Source organism: Lycium ferocissimum, chromosome 8 (assembly GCF_029784015.1).
Source record: "Lycium ferocissimum isolate CSIRO_LF1 chromosome 8, AGI_CSIRO_Lferr_CH_V1, whole genome shotgun sequence".
Taxonomy (NCBI): domain Eukaryota; kingdom Viridiplantae; phylum Streptophyta; class Magnoliopsida; order Solanales; family Solanaceae; genus Lycium; species Lycium ferocissimum.
In genome coordinates, this window is record NC_081349.1 from 38,679,191 (window position 1) to 38,695,099 (window position 15,909).

Genomic DNA, 15,909 nt, shown 5'->3' on the forward strand with positions numbered 1-15,909 from the left:
TTTGCAAAAACAATAGCATAACTATACATTAAACATACAAAAACGTATTCCCTTATCATAAATATTTACTGCAAAAGCTAATAGATTCGAAAAAAGGCTTAACTGTCTCAACCTAAGACCTGTGAAGACAGTTGGAAACAAACTGCTTTTGTTCCAAACGTGGGAGGTGAAAGGGAAATCAAGGAACTAACGGTACAGTTAGATTTCAGATGCGAAAAATAAAGGAATCAATTGCATCGTTGAATGTCTTTCGCTTTTTACTACCCTATGGTTAAATAAACCAGCCACCAGAAAACTTTAAAAATACAAGTCACACTTTCGTTAGAAATTGTATAACACCACGGTATCTCTTGGTTGCTGGCTGAATCAAGATCATAGTCACGGCGAACTTTAAAGGAAAGAAATCTTGGAAGATGTTATAGCTCAACCTTCTGGGTGGGTGTATCAGCATTCCTCAGTGAGAAAATCCAATTAAACATTTGTGAGAACATACTGAGGGCAGAATCCTTCTCTTTCTGTTCCAAGTTCACATTGCAAAGCGCGTTGTAGTCATGTTTCAAGTGTGGAGCAGCTATTCTTTCCTGGAGGAAGGCATTTATGACATGTAAGAGATGGTCGATGTCACAGTAAATTAAATCATGTAGAAGTGGTACCTTAAATACTTCAAATGGGCAAGAATCTGAGTTATTGCAACCCTATAAACAAAAAGAAATAGAAGCATGAAAACCTTAGAACAGAACAAAAAGGCAATACTGAGAGGAAAATAATTGATAGCAAGAAGATGTGGATGAATCCTTTGAGACCTCAAAGGGAATACATTTGAGTCACCTGTGGCACAAGTTGCTACATTTAGCAAGTGTGCATCTTGACAAGTGACACCTATATCATTCCCAATTAAAGTTGTGCAAAAGATGCCTGAAATTCACATTCACTCCCAGAATTCTTTTAAAAAAAAAGCAAATATAAAACAGGAATATAACAGTTAATGTGGTCGATGCTTTCTTGTGGCTCTGCCACGAACTTGTTCACTAGCAAATACTGGTGAGATTTGTGTACTTCCCAGGGATTAGTTCGCAAACAAAAACAAGTTGCAACTTCAGAAAAGTTTCATGCATTTGTAACATAAAACTGTTGGTAAAACCTCTTTTACGTTGGAAGCATGGACATCACAGCCAGTGAATCCTTTTCCAGAAGTTGAAAATGAGAAGTACAGGGAAAAACCTTGAAGGCCGGTAATTATTCAGGTATGATCCCAAAGTAAGAACAACGGATGTTGTAATCAGAGAACTTACTGGTATTGGAATGGGACGCTCATTGTGCAGCACTTTCACAAAGTACTTGCTTGAGTTGTTTGACCCGCAGCTGTAAAGGACTAGCATGTTATTTCCGGCAAAAGGGGTCACTATGCTTCCCCGCCAATTTCTCTTGTTAGGAGGCTTAGGAGGAAATTGCAACGCCTGCTCTCTTTGTATTAGTTCGAATTCTGAAACATTCAGTGCATAAAATTGAATAAGAAACCGAAGGTAGTAGAGCATAAAACCATCCTTTGCATAAAACTCACCAGATTCTTTAAGAAAGAGCCCAATCAAGCATGAAAACGGAAGCAGAGTTTCTGCATGAGCAAAACGTAGTCTTGCCTTTTCATAGCTCCCGGGAGCATATCCTTCTACAGGAGGAGAATGCACATAAAACAAAGAGCACCAGATATCAGATTTCCATCATTTAAAGATTAACTTTAAAGATTAACTTCGTTAGAAAGTATGAATGGGCAAAAAGGTTTTCAGAAAGACGATCTTGAGCAATAAAGGATGTTCTGCATTACTAACAAATAACAACATCAAGTAATTGGTATAATAAAGGTTCCACTTTCTACTCTTATCGAACAGTCCTCTAGTTACTGAGTTAGCAGTTGAAAAGGACAGCTCGCTAACAGAGGCAATAGAGTCGTGGAATATGAACAGAATTTATAAAGTTGGCAGGTTATATGGGATCTATTTAACATATAATGAAGTGGGCCTGGCCTTTCTTTAATAAGGAGAGAAATAATCTCCCTGCTTGGCCTCTATTTGATAAGGAGAGAAATAATCTCCCATCCATCTCTAGTTGGACAACCTCCATGCCAGGGTTATTAACCTATAACAATCCCTCTGCAGTATCATCTCACCGTGGGATCCACCCCGATTAATGAAAGTAAAAGATCTCAGGGTTCTTGAGAATGAAAGTTATATTTCTTCAGATTCAGATGAGGAATGTGTACAGTGCCAAATAGGACAGCCTTGTACTAGTAAAGGCAACAAAGAGGAAGATGAATTTTATTATAATATCTTTTCTCAGTTCAAGGAATTGAATATCAATGTCTTAGATGGTAATAACTTAGTTGATCTATTAAAGATTATCAAGGATCCAGAGCTCAGGTCTCAGATTATTGGTAAATTCGATAAAACACCTGAAATTCAAGGTGACGTACAAATTCAAGAGTCATCAGGTCCATACACCATGTCTGAAGTTAAAAGACTTCTTGACAAAGGAGAAATATTATAAGTACTCCTACCACAACGCAAGATTTGGAAAAAGAGATTGATAATCTCAAGAAGGAGATCTTAGCCCTCAAAAAGCATAATATTATTCTAGATGAAAGGATTTCTAGAATTGAGGGTAGAGAAAAACAAGTCATTGAAACTCCAGTCCTTCAAGATACTACCATAGAAAATACATCTATGGAAGAAGGTACAAGTAGTAGGGAGCATGGAGAATTTCTTAAAACATTGGAGATTATTACTTCTCAAAAGTTTTTTTTATCAAAATTACTCTTTTAATTGATTACAATTTTAAAAAAGAATTTACTGCTCTAGTTGACAGCGGAGCAGATTTAAACTGTATTCAAGAAGGATTAATTCCCTCGAAATATTATCATAAAACTACCCATAGTCTTAGATCTGCTAATGGGCAAAAAATGGGAATTACTTTTAAATTACCAAAAGCTTATATTTGCCAAAAAAAGGTTTGTATACCAGAAAGTCTTGTACTGGTAAAAGACATTTCCAACCAAATTATTTTGGGAATCCCATTTTTTCAAAAAATATTTCCTATTCAAAGATGGGATAATAAAGGTATTATAGGAACCTTTGAAGGAAAAGCAGTCAAATTTCAGTTTATAACTGAACCCTTTTCAAGAATTATAAATGAAATAAAAGACAAGTTGATGAATAAACATCAACAAGTCAATTGTCTCAAACAAGAAATTTATAGTCTAAATATTGAAGAGATTCTACAAAATCCTAAATTATAACAAAAAATTGATTTTATAACGAACCAGTTTTCATTACAAATTGTAGTGAACACCCCAATGCTTTTTTGGAATAGGAAGAAACATGTGGTTACGCTTCCATACGAAGTTAATTTCAATGAGGGAAATATCCCTACTAAAGCAAGAACATGTCAAATGAATTCTGAATATTTGGAATTATGTAAAAAGGAAATTACTTCCCTTTTACAAAAAGGTCTCATAAGGCCTTCTAAGTCTCCATGGTCATGCACTGCTTTTATGTTAATAAACATGTTGAACAGGAACGAGGAGTTCCTAGATTAGTTATAAATTATAAACCTCTTAATAGAGTTTTGAAATGGATTAGATATCCTATTCCAAATAAAAATGATTTATTGGATTGACTCCATAATGCTATTATATTTTCAAAATTTGATTTAAAATCAGGATATTGACAAATTCAAATTGCCGAAGTAGATAAATACAAAACTGCTTTTAATGTCCCTGTAGGACAATTCGAATGGAATGATATGCCACTTGGATTAAAAAATACATCATGAATGATATTTTTATGCCTTATAGCAATTTTATCATCGTATATATTGATGATATCCTAGTATTTTCAAATATACTATAGAAATGCATTTTAAACATCTTGATATATTCAAGAAAATCATTATTCAAAATGGGTTGGTTATATCCAAACAAAAAATGTCTCTTTTTCAAACAAAAGTCAGATTTTTGGGTCACAATATTGAAAAAGGAAAAATAATTCCTCTTCATAGAAGTATTGAATTTTGCTTCTAAATTTCCTGATATTATTACTGATAAAACTCAGCTTCAAAGATTTCTTGGAAGTTTAAATTATATTTCCCCATTTTATAAAGATTTAGCAAAAGATACATCTATTTTATATGATAGATTGAAAAAAATTCCTAAAGCTTGGACTGAAGGTTATACCTAGGCAGTTCAAAAAATCAAGAAAAAAGTTAATAACCTTCCTTGTCTTACTTTAGCTAATCCTAATTGGCAAAAAATTATTGAGACAGATGCTTCTGATATTGGCTATGGAGGAATATTAAAACAATATTCTCCAGAAGATAAACAGGAGTATTTGGTTCAATTTTATTCTGGTAAATAATAGCCAGAAAAATTATGCAACTGTGGCTAAGGAAATTCTTGCTATAGTAAAATGTGTTCTTAAATTTCAAGGTGATTTATATAATCAAAAGTTTTTAATAAAAACTGACTGCCAAGCAGCCAAATTTATGTTTAATAAAGATTGTAAACATGATGTTTCTAAACAGATGTTTGCAAGATGGCAAGCTTTATTAGCGCCATTTGATTTCGAAATTCATTATAAAAAAGGGTCAGATAATAGTCTCCCTGATTTTCTTACAAGAGAATATTTGAGTTCATAACTCTCATCATTATGTTATCTACAGGATGAGACCGCAGTATAGCCCCAACTCTAATAGAGGACGGGGAGGAAGAGGAACAACCAAAGGAACAGGGAGACGAACTGTTCTCGCCCAAATAGGTAACCAAAGGCTTATAGCCGATATACAGGACCTTCCCGTAAGAGCAAGGAAGACATAACATATCAACAATATCTGGATTTCATAAAATCCAAAAAGAAGGATGATAATATGCCACATTCATATTCTAGTGCTCATACTGAGGATGACCATGAGGACAGAGACTCATATGATCAAAATGAAAACAGAGAGTTAATAATTCTCCTTGAAAATGAAGACCTTCAATGGAAGGATGAACCTTGGCAAATAATGCAGAGGTATTTTGATGCTGCGGCATACGCTACTCATACTTATAAGTATCGGATGAATTATGAAAACATTCTTGATTTATAAAAAAATTATGAGCTGATTTTCTCTTCCATAGGATCAGCAGAATTTCAACATTTTTATCCTCAAAAATTATTATTAAAAGGGTTTTTTCTCCAATGAATGGGGATTAAGCACTTTCAAGGAAAGGGATTATATCCATTCCGAGCAAAAGATCCCAATAAATTTAATTATTGGGACTATGTCGAGAGCTTTAATAAAGTTCTCTTATATGAAAATAATAATAGAAAACATTCTTGATTTATAAAAAAATTATGAGCTGATTTTCTCTTCCATAGGATCAGCAGAATTTCAACATTTTTATCCTCAAAAATTATTATTAAAAGGGTTTTTTCTCCAACTGAATGGGGATTAAGCACTTTCAAGGAAAGGGATTATATCCATTCTGAGCAAAAGATCCCAGTTAAATTTAATTATTGGGACTATGTCGAGAGCTTTAATAAAGTTCTTTTATATGAAAATAATAATAGAAAACATTCTTGGTTTATAAAAATATGTGTCAATGTTTATAAACAAGGCATACCAAATTGGTTCTGCCAATGGTGGATTCATTATGGTCCAACAATCAAAATATTGCCCGAACCCTTCAAGAGTTTATATATTGAATGGGTTGAAGTTTCCCCCAAGATAATAGACTTGGAAATTAATAATACATTCTTTGATGGAATAGCTAATATGTATTTCTTCATCGAATTCTCTATTCCAGGGATTATGAAATGGTCAGTAAAAGTGGGTTATACCCCTCAAAATCTTCCTTGTCTCAATAAGATTTTTTATACAAAATTCTGGAAGAAACTTATTCGGTAAAGCGTAGATGGTAATATTCCTGGTCAAGAATTAGTAGATCATTGAAGCTACTATAGCAAGCTACAGGGATTCAATTAATTCCAGACAACAGAGGGAAATTCCCAGTCCCTTCCAAAGACATAGCTAGGAGAATCCAGATGAAAAAAGGGATTATATCCCAAGAAAAAATTATAGCAACTCATATGGAAGAATTCAAAAAAGATTTAATGCAAAATCTGGACATCGGAATGCCCTCAGATATATCCATGGCATCTGTTGGTAATACCACAGACAACGACAATGATGATGAAGATCAGACCTGTTTAGCAAGAGAATCTCAAGGAGATGATACTCCAGAAGATGTAGAATTTTTTTTGGCACAATTCAAAAGCCAGAAGGAAGAATCTTTCACCTCCGCAAAAGACGAGGAAAAACAAAAATGAAATGATGGACGGACCCCACCACTAGAGGATGCTTTTATAAAGCATAGCTTTAATAAAGAAAAGTATTTTGTCTTTTGTAATCATTGTACTTTTTCTTTTCTAAAGTTGTAGCCACGTTTTACTTTTATTTTTCCTTGTCGGCCAATTTTATTTTGTCAGTTCTTGTATTGATCCATCATAAAAGGATCATTTAGTCAAGAAAGAAAGTAGGCTTTCATAGACCTCCTTCTCTACTTGTAATAATACTCTATAATAAAAGTTCATTGTTTACTATACCTTCGTCTCTGCTGAGCACGACTTCCATCCATTAGGTAATTTTTCTTTTATTTTTGATTTAAATTTTAATTTACATATTCATATTTAGCCTAAATGACAGGCTAAAAACCTTGTGTTGAACTATATCACACTAAACTACTAGGTATTATGGTGAAAATGATTTAATTAGTTAGAATTCACCAAAGATGGTATTCAGGTCAGGTAGAGAATAACCCAGGCGGACTGTTCAAATTTAGGCGGTGGTCCTGTTGGTGTGCCCGCTAAGCCGAGGTGGCGTTTAGGGCTGTTTTTGGACTTGTTCTGAGTTGGACAACCTCCATGCCAGGGTTATTGACCTATAAAAGTCCCTCTGTAGTATCATCTCACCGTGCGATCCGCCGATCCGCTCCGATTAAACTTCTCTCTCTCTCTCTCTCTCTCTCTCTCTCTCTCTAATTTTCAATTAATTTTTCTCAATTTAATACTCACTTTACTACTCTACATATATCCTAAATACCCAATGTAATCCCACGAGTGGGTTTGGGAGGCCCCCTCCTTTCTTGACTAAATGATCCTTTTATAATGGATCAATACAAGAACTGACAAAATAAAATTAGCCGACAAGTGTGGCCGACAAGGAAAAATAAAAGTAAAACGTGGCCACAACTTTAGAAAAGGAAAAAAAAAAAGTACAATGATTATAAAAGACAAATTACTTTTCTTTATTAAAGTTATGCTTTATAAAAGCATCCTCTAGTGGTGGGGTCCGTCCATCATTTCATTTTTGTTTTTCCTTTATCTTTTGCGGAGGTGGAAGATTCTTCCTTCTGGCTTTTGAATTGTGCCAAAAAAAATTCTACATCTTCTGGAGTATATCTCCTTGAGGTTCTCCTGCTAAACAGGTCTGATCTTTATCATCGTTGTCGTTGTCTGTGGTATTACCAACAGATGCCATGGATATATCTAGTGCCCTTACTGAGGATGACCATGAGGACACAGACTCATATGATCAAAATGAAAACAGAGAGTTAATAATTCTCCTTGAAAATGAAGACCTTCAATGGAAGGATGAACCTTAGCAAATAATGCAGAGGTATTTTGATGTTGCGTCATACGCTACTCATACTTATAAGTACCGGATGAATTATGAGTTGATTCTCTCTTCCATAGAATCGGCAGAATTTCAACATTTTTATCCTGCTAATAGCAAAAAAGTTTATAACTTTTCAAAAATTATTATTAAAAAGGTTTTTCTCCAACTGAATGGGGATTAAGCACTCTCAAGGAAAGGGATTATAACCATCCTGAGCAAAAGATCCCAGTTAAATTTAATTATTGGGACTATGTTGAGAGCTTTAATAAAGTTCTTTTATATGAAAATAATAATAGAAAACATTCTTGGTATGAGGCTATCCGGGACAAGGTGGGAGTGGCCTCGGTGGAAGACAAGATGCGAGAAGCGAGACTGAGATGATTTGGACATGTGAAGAGGAGAGACACAGATGCCCCAGTGCGGAGGTGTGAGAGGTTGGCCATGGATGGTTTCAGAAGAGGTAGGGGTAGGCCGAAGAAGTATTGGGGAGAGCTGATTAGACGGACATGGCGCGATTCTAGCTTACCGAGGACATGACCTTAGATAGGAGGGTATGGAGGACTCAGATTAGGGTAGAAGGCTAGTAGATAGTATCGTTTATCCTTTCATATTAGTAGTCGCATTATCGCGATATAAGTTCTTGTGCTTTGATTTCTGCTACTATCTGTTATTTTCTGTACTTTGATTATCTTATTTTATATGTGAGGCTGTGATAGCTACGCCTTTGCAAACTGCTTCATCATGGCTTAGTCGCTTTCGTTATTTTCATTTTCATATCGCTTTGAATTTCTTGACCTTATCTAATCTCTTTTTATGCTTTCTATTGAGCCGAGACTTTCGGAAACAGCCGTCCTACCTTGGTAGGAGTAAGGTCTGCGTACACTCTACCCTCCTCAGACTCCACGTTGTGGGATTTCACTGGGTTGTTGTTGTTGTTGTTGTATTCTTGGTATGACCTTCAGTCCAAGCTTTAGGAATTTGTTTCAATCTATCATATAAAATAGATGTATCTTTTGCTAAATCACACGATTATGCCTAATTTTGCAAAATGTAACCTAATTGACTAAAATTATGTTAATTAGCTATTTCAATTATAGCCACAATTACCATATAACAATTAATTTCAAATGTAACCACAATTAAGCAAATGGTTAATTGTAATCAATTTGAATCCCAAATGCAAATACAATTCGAAATTGAGAGGCAAGATTATTTCATTTAATTAATCAATTTTCTTGAATCAACGGATTAAATTATTTAGCAGGCGGTTTAGTGCATTGTGCTGTTGATTTTGATGGTTGACTTGCTAAATAAAGTTGAAGAAAAGTGAAATCATGTAATATTCTGTCATCCTACGTTCAAAGCTGAGATTATTTACTACGTACTGTTTTCATCTCCATGTGTGGTGGTACAATTTACTATTTAGGTAGAAAATTTTCATATAGTCTTATGTAAAAGGTGCTTTCTAGAGACGAGAGGAAATGTTGTCTTCTAGGGAGCACTCTCTTCATCCCAATCCAATTCATGCAGTGTCGATATTTTGAGACTCAAATAATTTTTTTTATCTAATTTTTTATGTTATTATTAAATTTTTTTAGTTTATAAAGTTGGCAGGTTACATGGGATCTATATAACATATAATAAAGTGGGCCCGGCCTTTCTTTAATAAGGAGAGAAATACTTCCCCCGCTGGGCCTCTATTTGATAAGGAGAGAAATAATCTCCTATCCATCTCTAGCAACTCTTTTTGATTGAGTACAAGGATTAAGGAGTTGGTTCACTTTTTTCCAATTATCTCTTCCTCTGAAATCTCATTGGAGGAAGAAGATAAGAGAAATAAGTTATCAATGGACTATAATAAACAACCATCCAAAAACCCCTGCAGGCCCCCAGCGGGAAAAGAAAACAATATAATGCTACTTCAATTAACATTACCTTCTTTAGCCTTGATTGCCTGTTCCATGGATTGAAGAACATCCTCAAGTAGCGGCACTCCCATTCGGTAATTCAATGAATTACCATAGCCCTTCAGTATGAATGACTCCAAATCATCGGCATACTCCAACAAAGAAACCTAAATGATAACTAGTCAATAAGGATGGAATGAAATCACAAGGCTTCAACTTCCTATGCCAATGAAAGAATGGAGATACATCTTACACCAGAAAAATTATTTTTAACAAACGTCGACTACCTTTTAATCAAACATCAATCAAGTTAAGCTTAATCACGCATCCCATCCCAACTTTCCCAGTTATGACCCAAGAAAAACAAAGAGAGCTCCTTACAACACAGGAACACAGAACTAATTGACTAGCAAAACCTAGGAACCTATATAAACCCCTCTCCCCTTCCTTGTTTCTTATTAGTCCAAGAGGAATTACGGAAAAGGCATCAACTTAAAATACCTCCGCTGGGTTGAATAGACTACAAGCTTGATTGGTGATGTTGAACAGTGAAGCTTCCTGTCAAAGTAGTCAATTGAAGACAAATACTATACTCAGATCTAAATAAATAAAAGGTTTTGCACCACTGGAACACTAGTAATTGCAATACTAACCTGTTTGCAGAGAAACCATAAAGAAGATACATCCTGTTTTGTAAAATTAAGCCCATATCTCCTCACTAGTTCGTGAGTAATTTCATCTATTATGGGTTCTTTGAGCTTCTTTACAGTTGGCTCTTGACTTTTCCTAAAATCCTGCCACCAAAAAGAACTGTCACGTAAACTTTCTTTCTAACTCAACTCACAAACAAACAGTAGAGTGTAGAGTGCATATATAAAAAGGATCCAAATCAACAGTCAGGTAAGCAGGTGCAGGAGAAACAGAAAATGCAGGGAGAGGAAGGATTGGATACAGGAGATGCAATTTAGGAAAATAATGAATATTCAAGACCCTTGATACTAAATACCCCGTTGAACATCTGAAACAGCCCATTCCCTCCCCCCCCCCCCCTCTTTTTTTTTTTTTTTTTTTTTTTTTTTTTTTTTTTTTTTTTGCTGTTTGCTGTTTCAAGTTTTAAAATGGTAAAACGCCCTAAGGTCTAAGCGCTTCAACAAAGACAAGATAATTCTGGGCAAGTATCTCCCAATGATTTCCTATGTTCTGCATATCACTTTGGACAATTAGCAGCTCAAAATCTGGATAAGGATCTTCTTGGATTCATAATTATCTTTCCCATGGTTCTTATTTATCACGAAAAAAATATGTTTCCCTTAGTTCTTCATTTCTACTTCTTCCCTTTCAGTTCAGTCGCTGCCTAGTTTAACTGGGGTGGAGATCCTACAGGAATTAGTAAGGGGATATATATGTTCAAAATAAGGTTTAGTAGGGGGTACGCTCAAAATAATGATGGGGATTCTAGTATGTTTTACATTTATGTGCTGCTTATTTCAAAGAGATGGGGACTTTCTCGGTTAAGGAAAGAGATCAAGTCAAGTGGAAAGATAGAGAACAAGTTTCTGCTGCAAATCATTTGAGTGCTGAAATTCCAACCATGCCACTAGGCATAGCAAAATAATAAGGAACTTAAACTCTCTTGCTATATGTCAGCTCTGCCTATGCATGATTATGATGATTGCATTTATCTAAGGTTTAGGTGATTGGGATTTGGGTTACCAGTACAAGCAAAACTTATATAATAGCCAGTGAACAACAAATGGCAAATCAAACGGACTGATCATAGAGCAGTTACCAACTTCACTCCTTTTGAAGTCAAAAAGCAAATAAAGAAAAAATCAACTGAGAAAATGAGCCTCTGATAGTCAGGATCAAATTATCCAGAAAAATAGAAGCTGAAATATTTTGTATTCTGAGTTGCTCAGTGCACTAGATTCCAGGTTTGATGTACTCGCATCATAAAATCAAGTCCCAATTAACAAGCAAAACCTCAAGAAACTACCAACTGCAAATTAATTTTGATGTCACCTTCATAAAGACTATATACATAAACTTGACAAGTATACCTTGTAGCTTTGACAACAATCATGAAATCTCAAAACTATATCACTAGCACGGCTTTCACTTGTAACAGCAAAAGCTCGATGACCCCCTGGCCCAAGCTTCCCTTTTCCACTAAACAGCCCCATGCCAAATGCTACGGAGCTAGCTGATGCCCGAGGAACCTATAAATGTCACTATCACCGTCAAAAGTCATGGCTAGTGATGAGCAAACAAGAAGCAGAGACAGAATCAGAAGAGTTTTAGCTATAAAGAATAAGGCAATACTAATAAGTTCAACCGGTGTAGCAAATCACAAAGAATCCTAAAGCAGCAAAATCCTTTGATGCATAACTTAATGAAGAAATGAACATGTGCTTTGGTGAGTAAGCAAAGAACTTGACTGCAATTCTCAAAGCACTGTAAGGCATTGCTGTTATAAAATCATTCTGACACCTTTATTTGAGCATCCACCAGATGGCAAAAAGTTTCAACAAGATATCCTTGCTATTTGTTTATTTGGTGGACACATAGTCATAAACGTGTGCTCACTCTTTCCACCATAAAATAAAGATCTCATAAATGAAGGAAAGCAAAGTACAAGTCAAAGTATCAAAATTTTCAAAACTGCAGTATTAGAAGTTTGAATCCAGTGGCCTCTTAGCTATTGGGCAAGTTGAATTTCGCCCTGCCGGTTTACTATGTAAAAATTAATGCCTCCTTAACTCTAAGCCTTTGATAAGTAAAGACTTCTTAACTATATCATCATGTTGACAAAAAATTTCCATTCCCATTAAATGCAATGATTTGAGAATTTCCCACAATGAAAGATCACCCTCTCTCAAATGAGAGAAATAGATTTGATGATAATGAGAATGCAGTTTTTAAAAAGTAAATAACTGATCTGTCAACCTGGGTAGCCTTAATTGAATATATATCAGGGTGGTATTCTTCACTAAACAGGTTGGGAAACTGTTCTCTGACTCTGATACCAAGATGATATAACTCGTCTTCACCTTCACTGATCAGCTCTCCGCCTGTAAGTTTTCCCTTCCAAGGAGAGCTCCACCCCGTTAACCAAGCAGGAATTTTATCCAAAGACTGCTTCTGTTCCTTAGCATCACGTACAAGGACCTCTAATCGAGCAGCCAAGGCTTCTATCTCCCTTATCCTTTTCTTGGTAGGAGCACGAGTTCCATGACGTGCCTACAAATAAGAAGTTACGAATAAAGATAAATTAAAATTGAACCATCTCTTATGAACATAGCATTACCCGAAAGTAACCTGTCAAAATATTGCCTTTTATATCAGGCACAATTTCCATATGAAAATTCAAAATCACATCTGTGAAAATTCTACGAAGCAAATGATGTCTATGCATTTTCCATTAAAAAGTTCAAAAGGGAATGAGAAGCACATAAAGTGCCAAATTATTAATTGACAAGGATAACAAGAAGATTGAACCTATATTTAGAATGAAACGGAAAGCGAGAACAAGACTTGGGAGACTCAAAAATTGAGAATCATATTGTTCAAACTTCTGAAAAGTCGAAGATTAGTAGCTACTGCAAATTCATGACATTAATCTTCAGATTGAATCCTTTGGTGAATAAGATGACCTTACTAGCAATCTAGATATATGGATACCCTCTGCAACTTTCCTATTGTAAAGCATCCTCCAAAGCTTAACAGAATAAGGTTTTTCTGATTGTTTCACCCCAAAGAGGGTAGCCTAGCGGTCGAAGAGCTAGATTGACAACCTTGGGAACGGAGGCTCGCATTCCAGCAGAAGCAATACTAGGTGAATTCTTCCCTATCTAAATCTTGGTGGATAACGTTACCAAGTAGCCTGTTGATGGAAAGTAAAAGGTACCCAGTATATCAGTCGAGGTGCACACAAAGCCACGAGTTGGTCTGGAAAGTAGTCTAGTACCGTTATAAGAAATAAATAAACAAAGGAAAGGTTCTTTTGATTTGGTGCAGATGGACTTCCAGTGGCAGCCTAAACTTTTGTATTAGTCTATAGAGTTAAGTCAGGAAATTATCAACATATGCACCAGATCCTAGAGTATAAAGACAAGGTGATGAAGTTTTAATTCTCCGTACACACACGCATCCACAATTTTCTCGCTGTTATAGTTCTTTCAGAGAAAGAACATGGATAATACTACAAGTACAACTTAAACTTCTAAACCAATTTGCATTGGCGCCACAAGAAGGAAGGATACCAATAGAAACACCTAACAAAGACTCACCACAAGATTCAAATGAATAGGTGTACACTGATCTAGATTTTTGGAAGGCGCAAAGGAATCATCAGATATATCCTTCACAACCCCATATCTGCACATGAAACCAATAAAACAAGTACATCAAAAGCCCAATTCAATAATGCAAATGCCAACCTCATTTGCTCCTTTTCTCTGTTCTTTTCTTTTGGCCACAGATGACTCATATATAGACGAAAATTAAATATACAGTCTGAAATCTTATAAGTAGACAGCACACTGAATCTGCCATCGGTTTGAACTGCATATATGTTGAATAATTTTTTTTTTCTTTTAAATTCTATAGGCAGTCAGGTCACAAAAAGGTACTCCCTTGGTCTCAATTTATGTGACACTTTTCACTTCTAGAGATTCAAACTATGTGAACTTTAACTAACATTTTAAAATGTATTTTTTATCATATTTACATTAGAAAAATTGTATCTTATAGTACTTCTCTTATAGTTTTTGAATATCTAAATTTTAATTTCAAAATAGTTAGTTGATCTAATCCAATTTTAGCTTAGAAGATTAATCAAATTGACTTTCGATAAGCGAAACGTGTCACTTTCCATAACATCTATTGATAAACCTTACAAACATGTCAAGTAACAAGCTAGTATATTATCTGAATTTTAATTTTAACATATTTAGTTGATCTAATCAAATTTAGCTTAGAAGATTAATCAAATTAACTCTTGATAAGTGAAAAGTGTCACAAAAATTGGTACAAAGGGGAGTGACTTTCTATAACATCCATTGATAACCTTGAAAACATGTCAAGTATCTCAATTTATGTGAGACTGTTTCATTTTTAGTCAGTCCCAAATAGAATGACAACTTTCCATATTTAGTACTCCCTCCGTCCCAATTTATGTGGCATCATTTGAGGCACGAAGTTTAAGAAAAAAAGGAAGATTTTTGAAATTTGTGGTCTTAAACAAGCTTAAGATATTTGCGTAGCTATAAATCATCTCATAAAGTTAAAGTTAAATTGTTTCTAAATATAGAAATGTAATTTTTTTTTTTTGGGACAGACTAAAAGAAAAGGTGTGCCACATAAATTGGGACAGAGGGAGTAGTAAAATTGACTTTAAACTTCTCATTTTAACTTTAATGAGATTATTTTGGTCACACAAACATCTTATTTTAGACCACAAATTTCAAAAATCTTTCTTATCATTTTTAAACTCCGTGTCCAGTCAAACACCTTTGCATAAATTGGGACAAAAAGAGTAACAAGCTATGATAATAGTGTGTACAATTGTACTCTGAAACTCCACTGAGATTCACCTCACACATACCTCGAAATTAGAATACTTATAACCCGTCTGGCCATGAAAATTTCACTTTTTTCCGGAAAAATTTCTTCACTTTATTTGAAAAGCAGCATTTGGATATAAAAATTCCATTTAGAAAACACCTAAAACCTTGTTTTCACGTTTTTTTTTCACTTTCAGTACATTGAAACAACCAAATATTATCAGCAAAAACGATAATTAAACACAATTCCATCTTCAACTCCAACTTTACAATTCCAGATATAAGTGAAATATATTTGGTTTTCATGGCCAAACACCTACTTATTATATCACATATATTCGGATCTTATTTCTCTTTAACAGTGTCAATTTTTTCAAATCCATTGATATTCACCTCAGAAATACGTAGCTCAAAAATTAAAATACTTATTATTCCATTTATAGAATTATATTATGTCTAACAATGTCAAATTTGAAATAGAAAGAGAAATAGACCTGGTTACAGTTGATAAATGTTGACGCACATCGAAGGATTCATTAGCGCTTGTGTGTAACGCTATCGCAAGTAGAACTTGAAGCAGTAATAGTAGAGCAACATTCATTGTGTTCACCAATATTTGTTTCTTTCACGTTCTTTGTTGTTTTTGCTTTTATTTGTAGTGGATTTTTTTTTTTCTTTATAAGTGAAGTGCTTTTTTCAATTGGTTTCTTCGAGAACAAGTCAATGTGGTT

At 34.7% G+C, this 15,909-nt stretch overlaps 1 protein-coding gene across 3 annotated transcripts; it reads right to left on the bottom strand.

The window, feature by feature from the left end:
• Positions 1-35: 35 nt before the first annotated feature.
• Positions 36-15,862, bottom strand: LOC132068387 (uncharacterized). Of its 3 annotated transcripts, none has more exons than XM_059461956.1 (11): positions 15,673-15,859; positions 13,904-13,991; positions 12,561-12,854; positions 11,675-11,833; positions 10,268-10,408; positions 10,116-10,172; positions 9,643-9,781; positions 1,562-1,666; positions 1,293-1,483; positions 654-695; positions 36-581 (listed from the first exon to the last, which is right to left on the bottom strand). In XM_059461956.1, the coding sequence occupies exons 1-11, from the start codon at positions 15,777-15,779 to the stop codon at positions 417-419; spliced, it is 1,488 nt and encodes a 495-aa protein (XP_059317939.1). In that variant the 5' UTR covers positions 15,780-15,859; the 3' UTR covers positions 36-416. The 3 variants fall into 3 exon arrangements, with proteins under 3 accessions (XP_059317939.1, XP_059317940.1, XP_059317941.1); XM_059461957.1 differs by lacking the exon at positions 15,673-15,859 and adding an exon at positions 13,273-13,497; XM_059461958.1 differs by lacking the exon at positions 11,675-11,833 and having other exon boundaries at positions 15,673-15,862.
• Between the last annotated feature and the right edge of the window lie 47 nt (positions 15,863-15,909).

What these genes read in the sequence shown, in the direction of transcription:
- LOC132068387 (XM_059461956.1), bottom strand. Translation starts at nt 15,779, where the DNA reads ATGAATGTTGCTCTACTATTACTGCTTCAAGTTCTACTTGCGATAGCG. An exon ending in CATTTATCAACTGTAACCAG is followed by an intron (nt 13,992 to 15,672) that starts GTCTATTTCTCT and finishes TTTCATGTGCAG; the next exon opens with ATATGGGGTTGTGAAGGATA. An exon ending in GTCTATTCAACCCAGCGGAG is followed by an intron (nt 9,782 to 10,115) that starts GTATTTTAAGTT and finishes GTTATCATTTAG; the next exon opens with GTTTCTTTGTTGGAGTATGC.